General features: G+C 39.0%; 1 protein-coding gene across 2 annotated transcripts in view; it reads left to right on the top strand.

The window, feature by feature from the left end:
- Positions 1-14,659, top strand: part of CERS6 (ceramide synthase 6) — a 128,122-nt gene that overhangs the window by 77,858 nt on the left and 35,605 nt on the right. For both annotated transcript variants that reach the window (XM_056349593.1, XM_056349592.1), the window contains exon 5: positions 12,075-12,125. In XM_056349593.1, the coding sequence (XP_056205568.1) occupies positions 12,075-12,125 (51 nt within the window). The remainder of the gene's footprint in view (positions 1-12,074; positions 12,126-14,659) is intronic.

Raw genomic sequence — 14,659 nt, 5'->3', positions numbered from 1 at the left:
ATTAGCTGTCCCGGCTGTGTCCCCTCCCAACTTCTTGTGCACCCCTAGCCTGCTTGCCTGGTGGGGTGGGATAAGGAGCAGAGAAGGCCTTGACTCTGGGCAAGTGCTGCTCAGGAATAATGAAAACACCCCTGTATTATCAACACTGTTCCAGCACAAACCCAAAGCATAGCCCCATGCTAGTTACTAGGAAGAAAATCATTGCTATCTCAGCCAAAACCAGTCTGTAAGTGATGGAAGTTGTTACACTAAAAAAATTTTGGATGTTAAAATCCAATCATGCTTTTACACCTTTCCATGAAAGTAGGGCTGAGCATTAGGTGCGAAATGAAACAATTTCTGATTCACTGTGTGAGCAGGAAAGAGCACTTGTGCCAGAGTCTTCTGAAGGATGCTGTTGTGAAAAAGGAGAAATGCCATACTGCATTTTCAAATAAGCATCATGAGTGGATAAAGGTTTCCAGTAAGACCAACGTTAGATCCTATCTAATGGAAAAGGAATTTGTTTCAGATATCTCTTCAAAAGAGTGTAAAAATTGTTGAGGGCATTTAGGAGAGATTAATAGAGTGCTTTGGATGTCTGAGATGTAAATCGTGAGTCATGCTGTGAAAAGGATCAAAGTCAGCGGAGAAGCTATTTTAAATTACTCCAACACTTCAGTGTACATCAACAAGGAAAATTAATGCATTTTGGATAATGAGGATTTGTGAGAGAAAGCCAGTCAGCTTAGGAAATAACTCATTGTGTAAACTGTTGGACGTTAAGGTAATGAATGGTACAGGCAAAAGAGGACCAAGCTAAGCCAGCTAACAGAATTTATTTGTGCCTGAAAAGAAACAGGTTTTTGAAAGAAGCAAGCAAAAGGATAATATCAGCGACATCCTAATTCAGTAACTGGACACTGATGGCAACAGGACTTTTAAATGTAGGCAATGGGGGCAAATTTTACATAAACCTGGGGAGGAAAAGCAAACACACTAATTTAAAAAAATGTATCTAGAATTGAATTTCACTTTATCTGCTTGGAATCCAGCTGAGGGTATTTAATAACATCAGAGAAATAAGTAAATTCTCTGTAATCAGAAGTTTGGAAAGTTAAGCTGGTACTGAGCCATACACAGCATCTTTACTAGTTGTACATTACGCTGTTGTTCAGGGCAGTGAAAGAGTGGCCACCAGACCTTGTGTCCCCCTGTGGAATGGTTGCCAATTTTGACTTCAGCACAGTATTCATCTTCTTGACAGTTTAGCTTTCTGAAAGATACATATTTTTCAGTGTTCTATACATTAAAATGACAGATCTAGAAGAAGTACTTCCCCAAGTGTTATATTTGGGCAATTTAATGATAAAAATAGTTTTAATTCATCTGGAAACTAAAATGGCTCATTCATACCTGTAGCAAAGTATTTAGCACAGCACTTCTCTATTGCCAGGAGCTTTTCATGTTTTGCTTGTCTTACAAATGAAGCCATCCTATTTTCCGCAGCTAATTAAACCCAAGCAAAGAGTACACATTTGAATATAAAAGCAGGTTATTAATAATTTGACTGGTGATTTGAGTTGCCATTATTGAGTTGAACTCGCTATTGGGGCAGTGACTTGAAGCAGGATAGCTGTATTCTCATTTAAGCTAGTATAACCTGTAGAACAATATGTATTTTTTCACTATAAGGGCTTCAAGTCATAAAGCTGCTTCACTTTACCCTTAAAGTGGTAGGAAAAAGAAGCTTGCCAGTTAATTAAGTACATTATCAGTGAGGTGTTGGGGTTTTGGGGGTTTGCATTTTATTTCCTTCCATTGTTACTCTCACACCTCTGAGAGTTTTCTCATTTCTCCTGCTTATTGATGGTCTTAGCTACTGGCTGTTGAACAATGACAGAAGTTAGCAGAGAAATAATGCTTTAAGTTCAAATCTAATTTAGAGTTTTGCTTCTGTTTTTTAACTGCTTTTATCTCACATGTGACTTAAGGAGTTTCCCCAGGGATTTTGGGTTTTGTTTGTTGTCCTGTCCCATTCCCAAGATTTGTAGACTCAAGAAACTGAGGAAAAACAAACTCTCTCCTCTTGCGTAGTTACTCTAGGTTTTTGATGTGGCCAAAATTTACTGTTTATGGTTTTATACTAAAACTTAATACTAATTCTGTAGTTATAAGTATAGTTCCTTTGTTCTCATCTCTACCAGCTGCTCCTGTTGCTGGTAGTTGTTTTAATAGATCAGTTGCAGAAGACCACCAAAAGTTATGTCTGAATAGATCCACCAGGAGGATGACAAATGGAAACAATAAAAGGTTTGTGTCAGTGGGAGGGGAAGGTGAAAAACAAAGAGGAGATGGACATAAAATTTTATGTAGGTTTAGATATTTTTAAAGGCTTGGGAAAATATTTTGACTGTCTTCCTTTGCTCTATTGAAGTAAATGTTATCATGGCCACTGACTCAGAACTGAGTAGGAAACATTTCCTTGCAAACTGTGCTTTTACATTAAAATTACTTAACTTTCCTCCCTGTTCTCATTCTGTTAGAGGAGAATAAAATATGAGAGAGATTTTCTCACTGGGTTTTTTCCAGGCAGTACTTAGTACTTGTGACATTATTAAATACATCAAGAAGTAGTTCAGTAGTAAAGACCTGCAGCCCCACAGGTGAATTGCCCTGATGCTGTATATATATGCACTAACCTCAGAAAAATGCAATGGTTGCAGGAGTGGGAGAGGAAGAGGCTACTTTAGTCTGCCCTTACTCATTGTTGCTTAGAGTTATACCTGTTCTAGCTGTGCCCAGTGACTGAAGTGCTTTAGAAATGGGTCCTTATCTAGTTGCAATCACACTAGTGTGGCTGGAGATGGGCTGATTTTGGCCCACCCGTTCCAGCAACCTGTCTGAAGGAGCTCTGCTCCCTCGGTCATCAGGTGGGACTTGGTATTCTCTGTATTTAGGAGCAGTCAGCTCTTCTGTCAGGGCTTTAGTAGCAGCACTGAGAGTGAGGGGTTCTCTGCTCAAAGGCTTCCTCACTAGCTGCCTGTAATGGCACTGTGTGTTCCAACACACCCTTGCCTCTCTGGGAATAAATCTTGGCCCTGTGAACTGGAGAGATCCTGTATTTCCTATCAGAAATTCTGCAATTGCAATAACTTCCTAATTTTCAGACTGTCAGGGATGATTTTGAGACCTTTTGCTGCAATGCGCCTACACAAATGTAGAGCAAAACACAGCCATTGGAAGAGTGGAAGGTGGAGGGGACTTTTCTTTGGTTCTTCTTTATACAGCTTTTTTTCAGTAGGCAGTGTAGGTTTGTAAATATCACAGTCATAAACATCTGGGTTTGTGCTTGAAATTGTACCCCAGTGCTCACTTAATAAGGAGTTGTCATTTTGTTATTATTAAAAATTGACTTTGTCTCCCTTTGTGGGCTGCGTGTAGTGATGGAGCATGTTATATGTCTATGAAGCAAGCCCTTATGGCACACGGTGAACCCCACAAGGGAAAGCAGCTCCCTGGGAATTTCCAAAAGTCAGCGTTAGGAGTATGATGAGGGATGTGGTAAACACTTCCCATTAGCACATGGCATGGAAGTCAGCAGCTGGCCAGAGTCAGACAGATGTAGTCATCCAGCAGAGCAGCCACAGATAGGAGCTATAATTACAGAAAGTAAATATATAATGATTAGTTTAATTATTAACCACCTTCCTGTATGCCTTTGAGTAACTGTAGTATCAGAGCACAGAGCACTGGAAACTGTGGAGCTTAGTTGAAGCTGCATCCTGTAGAAATATGAGGAGTACTCTGAAATCATGCAGCTCTGCAATGATCTACCAGGAGTGAACTGACCTATTTAAGTTTTAATAATTTGCACTTGGGATTTTTGCTGGTCTCATAAAGGCATCATTTTATACAGGTCACCCTCCCATCAAGGTACGGTTTGCCAAGTGTAAACCTCAGCACTCTCTCTTTACAAACAAATTCCAGACCTACACTTGCGTGTTGTCGTAGATGGAAATTCTAGGCTAATTGATGTGGTCTGGCTCTTTGATCAAAAAATACAAGGCAGCTGTAAAGCCAGTAGCTTTGCTTCACTGAAGTGTCATCAGGCATCCGGAGTGCTCGGCCAAATGTGTCCACTACTTTTTATGCACTCTTCTTACTGTGCGGAAAGAGTAACTACTAAATACATTGAGCAGTGTCACTGGGAAATCTGTTACCTGCAAATGAATAGGAACTTTAGCCTGGCTTCTACAATATTTATACAAACCTTCAGCGCCTCTAAACTGTCATAGCACCACTGGCTGCCCAGCTTGCTCATGACAAAATAGTCTTTGAAAACATTACCATTACACATGAAGGCAAAAGTTTTAAAAAGTTTTGCTTACTACAAAGCAACTAGCAGAGGAAGTGTCAGAGGAAGAAGGTACACACGCATGAAAGCAAATATTTTGGGGGCTGGGCCTAGTAAGGGGGCTGGTGGCTGGCTAGTCAGAGCAGGGGAAAAAGACGCTACAGCCATCAGCTTCTCCAGCTGGAATGTTCTCTTCTGTTCAATGCATGCAGTGCTTCAATAGTAGGACCCTTCCGGATTCTCTGGGATTATCTGTTCCTTTCGCCATCTTCATTTTCCATGTCATTTGGAACTTGAAATTGCGCATTCATCAGCACAAGACATAAACACCAGATCTCTGTATGTCATACTTTTAAAGAGAAAAGTGGATGTATGCAGTGCATGGAGCTTACTCTGCCTCTTTCAGACATCATTTTATGTAAATAAATCCAAACTTGAATTCATATTTTTTCTAAAAATATTTTTATGCACACACACATATCTGTATTTGAAATGTCAAGTGCATCTTCCAGTGATCATTGTTAATCTTGGCCTCTTATGTGTCCTTCCGTATATTTTATAGTTTCCGATTAGTAGACGTATCATTTTTAATTACATTTGGAAATCAGCAGTGCAGATTGCTGAGAGGAAAGGCTGAGTGCTTTTCATTGCAAAAGTATTTTTCCCCCTAGACACCTTATTTCTGCAGAAACAAAGCACTGAGCTCCTGAGAAAAAAATAAAAAAAACCCAGTTCTGCAGAAACCTGTAACAGCGTGCTTGCACACATTATATGAGAGGAGAACCTCGGGAGGTTCATCGGCAATGTGTCACATTGTCTTCGCTTCTGTTGTCAGCTGTGCCAAGAAATATGAAAGTCTGCTTGGGTCTGTGAAGAATTTATGAAAATGCTATTCCTGGTGTGAGAAGCAACTGCATCCCAAGTCAAATCACCAGTCACTGGAAGGACTGAGTTCCCTTTGTTCCCAGCATGGTCTTTTGTCAGAATTTTGTGTTTTTGTGGGTAGAGGGAAGTACACTTAATTTTAATGTGTAGGTAACTAAACACTGGTGCTTGCAGAGAGTCATTTATTCTGCAATTCAACCTGCCATAAACAATACTAGTCAGTGCTGTTGGCATCATTTGCTGCTATGGATGTGCCCTCAATGCCTGGCACAGGCGACCAGCAAAGACTGGAAACTAACTGGTATATGTTTTTTAAATCGATAAGACTTTAATATGAGAAATGCTTAAGTAGTAGCAAAACAAATACAGTAGCAAGGGATGATGTTAACATGGTTCAGATCCTGTCTTATCCAGGGTTATTTTTCAGAGGATCACAACAAAACCCCCCAGATTTCTAGGTAATCAGAGAAAGTTTCCAAGACATCATAAATCTGAAGGCCAGGCAAACTTAGTGGAAGATGATAGAAACTTTGGAAAAGTATGGGCACATAACTGACTCAAAACATTCTGGTGGTTCTTTTATAAAACTTCTTCTAAAAATCAAGGAAAAAGTGGAAGAATTTAGTTTTCTTTCTGCTAGAGAGAAAAATGCTGCTAAGTATTGATACTTGTGAAAAAAGAAAGGTCACTTTCTGTGACTTATAAAACTGTGACTTGTTTTACAACAATTAATACTGAGGTGTTTTTCTGTAGTTAAGGGGAAAAAAAAGTGTATTAGTTTCTACATTATATGCGGAAGCAAATGTTTTCATGGATATGTACTCTCCTTAAGAGAGAAAGGCTGCAGTAGTCTACACTTACACAGATTCACATTGAGCCAAGTAAGATGGGGAAGGAAATGCAGGGTCACTGTGGAATTTACATCTAAGCGATTAATTTATTAAAAAAATCTCTTGGTTTTACCATAAATTGGTGGAGTCATTTTTACACTAGAACATAGAGCTCCTGGCATGGGAAACAACAGAAGGATTCTTTTTGTGCTGCCTGGTAATCTGGCTTTCTAATGTCAGCAGCCATTCAGCATACCATGCCAAGAGCATGCAGGTGTTGCAGGAAAAAATTCAAGTGATTTGAGTAATTCCCCTCTAAGCAAGTGCTTATTCAACTAAGTGATGTGCAAGAGGAATGCTTATTAATATATAAAAAAAAAAAAGAAAAAAATACTATAATCCCCAACCATAATCGGGAAAAAAGTGAACATCGAGACACTATTTAATTTAAATGCATAAAAGATCAAATGCAAAAAAAACCCCAAACCACAACCCAACACCCCAGAACAACTGTTAATTACGAATAATTGTCTTTCTGCTGATGTTATGAAATGTGCTGTTTCTTAAAAGCTTGTAATTTTCAGTACCTAGGTAATAAAAAAGAGGTGAAAAGTATTAAATATTTCTATATTTTCAGTCAACAGAAAGATTGTAGTCTCCTTCTCCTCTGCTGTTTCAATTGTACCCTTAGGTAGATAAGAAGTAAATCTCAGAATATGGTGAAGCATCAGTCCACAGGAGCAGAAGATGGTGTTCTGCCTGCTGTGGGAGAAGGCAGCTGCTGTGAGGAAAAGAGTATATATATCTGTCATACATCATACGTGTGTATCAGACAGTGAATGTTAGGTCTAGGAGTAAGAGCAAATTGCATACAGCATTTGAGGGGCTAGGTAAATGCTGATTGAGAGGAAATCTTCTGGCCTCAGTTGTTTCTGTGAAGAGCAAGGAACTGCTCTAGCTTGATGAAAGGAGTCATGCAAATGCCATGAGACATCTTTGCCCATATAAGCCCTAAATAAATTAGGTGGGTAGAACTTTGCCAGACATATGTCTTATCTTGACTTTAATTAATAGTGCTAATTTCTGTTCCACTTAATATTGCTTGTTGCTGTTGGAGACAAGTTATGTAAAGCGGTATCCAAATACGTTAACCAAGCCAGATATAATCTTGTCCTTGTGAGACTGCGGAGTAGTAAGCATATATGCAGTGAATGCTGAGGATTTCTGTATTGTGCTGGTTTTGTTTTACAGGGTCAAAAGTTTTCTAATTTCAACAGCAAGTTAAAATCTTTTTCTGGACTGAGGATGTCTCATTTTGGTTTGAAATGTGGTTTTGAGCATAAATAAGCTTTTGTGAGATGTGGGGATTCTCTCATGATGTGCCTAGATTTTTACATGCTGTATTTGATAAAAACAGCAAGCAGATTGTATTTCTTTTATCTGCTGGAAAAGTCAGAATATTTTTCTTACTTATTTGGGAATTTAGGAATAATCCCTTTGGGAGTTACAACATGCTCGTGTGGTCAGGAGTAAATTGGGCACATAACAGCTCTTTCTGCTGGGGCAGAAGCTGCTCTGTGAAGAGCTGAGTTTTGCTGTCATGAGGCATGGAGATGTACTTCTTCTGGAAGTGTTTCTACAATATGTTACTTGTTTCATGTTTGTGGACCACAAAAAGGAAAAATGAGTGCCAGGAACACTGTATTCAGTTTCTGCATGTCTCTTGTTTATCTATAGGCTCACACTTCCACGGGCAAAGCAACACCAGTGCTTGTGGGTACAACTTGCATATTGGGAGTTTTAGTTGTGCTGGGAACAAGGAAAAATTACTCCATTGCTGATATAGCACCTTGCAGTGAGATAAAGCGTGGAAGTAACTTTAGCTGCCCAAAAGCAGTTATTTTGCAAATTTATGTGACCTATGTATATATATATTTACATTTACAGTCAAAACCTGATTCTATAAAATGTACGTGGAATTCACTTACACCCATGGCATACATGCATCTGATGGGATATGTGTGGGAAAGTAGTTGCTCATGACATAAACAGCTCCCCTCCACCTGTTTGAGAACCTAGCCTGTGGCCTTTGTGTGTTTCCTATACTCAGTTGATTCTGCTGGGTACATATGGATGAGAGGGGAGTATTCTTAGTTATTTTGATTACTGTATGATGAACCAAAATTTACCTTGTTATTTTAAAATAATGCCTCATCAGGTGCACCTATTGCCTCCCTGATAAAATACACACAAAAATACCTTTCAGCTAGATCAGCTGTGTAGGGAACTGGTCACAAATTAAAGTTGGGTTTTTTTCTCTCCTTTTACTATCAAAACTGACCTTTGACATAATAGCTACTAGCAGCACTTTGAGCAAGACATGCAGGTTTTAATTGCTTTGGGTCTTCTGAAAGCCAGGGCCCAATTAATCGCTTTCTCTAAAGGTAAGTGAATGGGACAATGGATGCAAAACAACCCCAAGCTTCTGGCTAAGCATGCAGACACCTCAGGTAATTTGGTTTTTTTATTTCCCCCAAATCCTCAGTCATTCCCTTGTCTCAAGAGAAGTTTTATTTCTGAAGTTCTTTAAAATTGCTCGCTTCAATGGAGTTGGAGAGAGGTTTGATGTGGCTTTTGACATCTTTCTGTAAGAAAAAGAAAATAATAGAGCTGTAAATAACAACAGTCAACAGCTGTTTATCATCCTTCTCTGTCATTGATACTTCACTGATTAGGCACTAAACCAAAGTGTGGTAAAGCTTACATTTCCATCTGAACTCCTTTGTGTTCTGTAAGGGAGAGCTCAGTGTTGTAAGGCTGGTGCTTTGTGCCTGACATAATTGGTACTGAAGTTTTTAGTGTTCTGTTTCTAGCCTAAGGGTGCCTTTTTGTTATCAGGATCTTGCATTTCCTCTCTTTTCCAGTCCCCAGTTCCTCCCTTCCTCAGAGATTATATACTGAGAACAAGAAGTAAAAATGGAAATTTGGATATTCCACAGGTAGTGGAAACAGTAGCACACTTTTTATGTTAATCAAGAAAGGATCTGTTGCAAAGCCAAGGTACTGAATTTTTCTCCTTGTCTATCATGGGACTTTCCAGGTAGAGCTGGGCTCTGCTCCATGGTGAGCTTGCCTGGTGTGAGGAAGTTCACATACATATCCTGTGAGCACACACAGAGCTCAGCTGAGCCCTGAGAATGCCAGTATTAGGTCTTTTTTCATTAATCCACCCTTCTCCAGCGTGTCTAGGTGTCACACTGCAGACTGTGTGGGTTTTTTTAGGATTCTCTTCTTCCTGCTGAAGCCTGCAACAGGGTATGCCACAGTTATGAGGTTCACAGAGCACTAAAAAAAAATGCTTCTTGCTCCAACTATAATCATGGTCTACATGGAGAAGTTAGGTTCAGCCTAGGACTGTGTTCATTCTGGAGGTCAGAGGGGAATGTTGTGCTTAAACCAAGCTCACCCTTTACCTCTTCCCTGAAATCCTCCAGGACAAGTATAAGCAAAGTCCTCTTGCTGCTACAACTGTTAGTCTACTCAGAGATGCCAGGCAAGTCAAGGGGGTGCGAGACTGGGGAGGAAAGAGGTGTAAGAACGTGTTGTAGGTGCACTGCTGTCTTAGGCACTGTTGCTCACATAGGATCCATCAGGTTTCCAAACAGCTTCTCAGAAGCATTTTGAGGTGGCAGTGCGGCTTTCTGAGCCTTACATGGCTCAGAAAAGGCAGATGTTCTGCAATGTGTTGGTCTTTGAGACTTAATACATATATTACTTTGTCAGTGTGTGGTATCCTTTGAAGCTTTGTGGTTATAGGTTCCTCTAGTGAGGCCTATTTTATTTAGCATTCAGCATTTTAATGGCACATAAACCTCTGTATCTGCAGCTCCTACAGCAAGCATCTTTCTGAAGAAGCCTTAAGATGTCACAATATTTGAAAGAGAAAACTGCATTTTGCTAGCACCTCTAATTTATGTAGCAAAATAATTGGGTAGGAAGCATCTCTTATCTCTTGTTGAATCTGATATGAAAGACAGAGCTTTTCAAGCCTGGCTAAAACTATGAATTATCCTGCAATATTTAATGGATCTAATTTAGGCAGCTGTCAGACAGAAATATTTTAGATTCTGCATATTAGTAACACTTGCAGAGGGGCTGTGGCTGTTTCCAAAGACCTTTTTTGTTGTGTGAAATGAGGGGAACTCAGCACAGTAAATACTGTGGAGATGTTTGAACAAATAAATTGCTTGCATAAAATAATTATTCTTAATAGAGGGAAGGAGAAGCTTGGATGGACTTTAATCATTCTTACACATCCTTGTGAGAGGAGTATCAGAACTCTAGGTCTGTTACTTTAACTGTTGGTATACTGCTCAGGTTACTGTAGGGATGATTCCTTGCCATTTCAGGAGCACTGGGTATGGTTGTGCAAGTTTTATTTCATCTTATTTTCCATGTGAAAGACACATTTAAAAACTATGAAGAGCCTTCAGTAATCATATTAGATCACTGTTAAAAAAAGGCTATAAGGGTCTTCTATAAAACAAATCACAATTAGAACTTAAGTATCAGTTGGAAATTGGGCTATAATTCTGACTAGCATTTAACTTGTCTTTTGATATGATACAAATCCTTCCTACCTAGTCTGATTCTCAGCCTGAGGCTTTAACATTCTGCCTAGTGTTCATTTTATTTGGTTTAACACCCACCCGTTGTATTTTGCACGATTTTATTTTGCTTTGCCTGAGCTGAACTGCTCCACCTGATGGTGAGAACACTAAAATGCCCTCACTCATGCAATAAGGATTTATTTTAAAAAAAACGTAATCTTGCACGAGCATTCAATGCTGTAAAGGTAGGTGTGCCTTAATCCAGGAGATTTACTGATGATGTTCTTCCCCCTTTATACTTGCATGTAAAGCACTTAAGGTTGTGTAAAGGAGTTGCACAAAGATCTTGAATCCACAGTTTTCTTTCATGTTTCTAGTGAGATACCTAGTGGGTGGGTACTTGTACTGTAAACAAGTGCTTCTCAAAGTCCAGATACTGCCAGAACCTGAGATGCAGCTGTGCTTTGCAAGACATGCATATCTGTTTTTGCTTATGCACAAAAAGGGAAATGCGGCTGCTTGGTAGCTGTTGATTTGATCATATTCTTCTTACACAATGTGGAAATACTTAATGGTTGAGTAAGTTGGGTAGAAGAGCTTGCCCACATGGTATTTTCTATCTCAAGTCCATTTAGTTGCACAGAAAAGGGATAAAAACTAAAGAACTCTGAAAGAAACAGCATGCCTATGAGAAAAGATTTAAATGGCTTTCTTGTGGCATTGAAAAAGAAATAATCACACAAATCTTGTGCAAGCAGTAAAGAAACAGGAAGCATAACAGAGCTGCATGTTCCCAAGTCTTTTAGTTTGCTCAGCTTTTTGCAATGTATGAGTCTGTAGATGCATGCTACAGTAAATTTGTCTCTGGCAGCTTTCAAGTTGCCCTAACATATCAGACTCTTTTCTGTGTGATAGCAATATCTGTCATCTCTGGACTGTCATGTCTTTAGCCAGGAAAGCAAAAGATATGATTTCATATCTTGAGCTGATGTGACTGGGATAAAGGGTGGATCCTGTATGGAAGGATGCTTATATGTAACAGCATATGCAAGGAACGTTCTTTAAAATATTTGATTGTTGGCAGACTGAGGCCAAGATTTCCTGTGCTGTTGAGAAGATAATGTGAGATCTGACCACCTAAGCACAAGCTGATTACATTCAGCCTGTAGTCCTGCAAAAGTAAGGTCATGGGGTACCAACCAAAAAACTCTGTGAACAGGCAGGTTGCTCTAATTCATGCTGTGAAACTGAGGAATTTCCTTGTTGTATTCTGTTTTTATAGCCTCTATCAAAATCTGCAAATTTTAAGCTGTTCATGTAGTTTTGTCCTTCAATTGTATTAACCATATACATTTATATTGCCCAAAATGGTGTGTACAGACTTTTTTTTTTCTTTCTTTTTTTCTCTCTCAGACACCCTGGCTCTGGAATACCAGACAGTGCTGGAACGGGTATCCATATCAGGTAAAAGTTACAGTGCTGCCTAAAAACAAACATTACACATCTGCAGAGCTCTGTTTTTAGTATAGTGGATCTTTGTGTCAATATGTTAGTGTGAATGAGCTACTCAGCATTTCAGAACATTGCTAGATGCTCCCCATCTTGCTTCAGTTCAAGTTGGGAAAGATGAATACAGCTGTCACGCCTGTTTTGAAATGAAGCACAGGCTCTGAAAACAGACCTGGGATATCTAACCATGAAAGCAGACGTCTGCAATGGTGGTAGAATGGTCATTTTGTACAAAGTTCTGAGGATAGTGAAAGTTTTAACTAAGCCTGAGATTCAATTGGTTGGGAAAAGCCAGTATTGTTCTCATAGTTGTTATACTGCATACAGAGTGAGACTTAATCCCTGGCAATTGGTATCATCAAAGAGGAGTCTGAAGAGAGAAGGTAGGTTTCTCCTTTAGGCACTTATATAAGGTCTGTCTGGTCCTCGCCTCATGAAAGCCTGCAATGAAAGAAGGTAAAATTAATGAGAGAATTGAGATTAGTTTCAAGTTTTTATTTTCAGCAATGCCTGTATTTTCATGGATTCAAAAAGCAACAGTGTTTCTCTCTGTTCTAGGTCAAAGTATTAGAACTTAACTTCAAAAAAGGACTTAAGTAATTTATCTCCTTTACTAAGGAGAAGAATGCCACTGTAAGAGTGAAAATGCCCTTTCGGGTTGTGTCCTTCTGCACTCATTCCCTCTTTCAGTTTTCAAAAAAATTTTGCTTATTTGAAATTTGGTTTCCTTAAAAAAATCTTCAGAAGAACAATAACAGTATACTTATTCCTTACTGCACTGCTAAGGTTTTAACTAGTTCCAGGAATATTTAATTCCTATGTCCAAGTTCTGGCCATGTTGCACAGAAGCACAGCTGTTCGAATGACATGCAGGTGCTGCAGTAACACTAGGATTAACTGTAGCCCTACAACTCCAGAAACTATTCTCTGCCAGGGGAAGAAGGAGCAGGAGATGTGAAAGAAGGGTAGAAATTTTATCTATCATTATCTGGTTGAACAGTGGCTTTCAAAGTTTGCATACCCTAACAGCTTTGAGAAACCTGTCCTGTGCTTTCCCTTAGTTTGTGCTACTGGACATAGTTGTTAAAGTATGGGATGTATTTAAACAGAGCAGTCAACCTGCTCTAAAGGATTCAAGGTATTTTCCAAAAACGGTAACTCCTGAACTCTGCCTTGGCTGTACCACTGCCTTATTTTGCCTCCTAGCCTGATAAAAGTGACTTTCAACATGGATGTTATGAAAATCAGTGAATTAATTCAGTGTTCCCTTTTATTATTTATAATAATAACAGTAAGGTAGCCCTTTCAAAGAAAAAGTATCATCATTTGTATGGGCTAGGAATGTACTTGGGAAAGCCAAGAGCCACCTGTTTTCTTAGTGCCCTTTGTATAACAGAAGGCAACAAGAGATTAAAATTATGAAGTGCAGTTTTCCCTTTTGTTATAAATCAGAGGTAACAAAAGTTTCAAATACGACCTACTAAGATGGTCTTCAAAATTTTTAATAACTTCTGAGGATAACTTTTGGTATCTTTTTTAATTAGTCTGATTCTAATTCTAAACCTGAGCTTGTTTAAAATGCTTTTTTTTTTTTTTTTCTTTAGTTCAGCATCCAGGAGTCTTGATAGGGAGCATTGAAGCATTGTACTAGCTGCTATCCAAATATAATTGACCCTGAATTGCAACAGCTCCAGCAAAGAGTTTACAATTTAAGGAGTCTAACCTGTAACCTGTCTAGGGCATATTGCTGCTTTTTTTTATTATTATTATTTTTATTATTATTTATTTTATTTTCCCTAAAGAGCAGGGAGGAGAAAAAAAAAGTCATTGCCAGACTGGAAGGTATGAAAGGTATGAGGAATAGTATTGTCTGAAAGGCGCATAATTCCCTTGTGACAGTGGAGAGCCCTGGACAGGCTGAACGGGAGGAGAACTGTGTTTAGGTTTGGGTGCTCTTGAAGGTTGCGTACCTGTTGGAAAGAGTTCAGTGGAGAAAATTCAGCAAGAATGACCAAAAATCTTGATCTGAGAAAGGTTGAACAGATTTGTTCATTTAGCCTCATAAGAAATACTGATTTAGATTGCACCCAAGGGCTGGAGGGTGAACTGAATAACATTAGCGAAGCAGCAGAAGAAATTGAATGGGGGAAATGTTGAATCTTGATCTCTCCGAGATTTTAAGAACAATCATTTGTCAGAATTGATATGGCTGCAGTCACTGGTACCTTTCAGTCCTGTTTTCTACTATTTTTGTGTGTTTACATGCAAGAAGAGATTTATTTATGACAAAAGACCATGAATCTTACTGATTAAAGAACATGTATTTACCAGACTTACCAGAAGAGCAAGGTCATTCAGAAAGTTAGATACAACTTATAGAGGGTGGCCACTAAACTTAACTATATCTAAAATCATGCTACTGGTAGAGAGGGTCCAACAGAAAGCAAATCATCAAATAAAAAGTAATTATTAAAACCATTGTGTCGGAG

The sequence above is a fragment of the Falco biarmicus genome, chromosome 8 (assembly GCF_023638135.1).
Source record: "Falco biarmicus isolate bFalBia1 chromosome 8, bFalBia1.pri, whole genome shotgun sequence".
Lineage (NCBI taxonomy): Eukaryota > Metazoa > Chordata > Aves > Falconiformes > Falconidae > Falco > Falco biarmicus.
The sequence above is the reverse complement of the archived record's forward strand: the minus strand, read 5'-3'. Positions and strand labels throughout refer to the sequence as shown.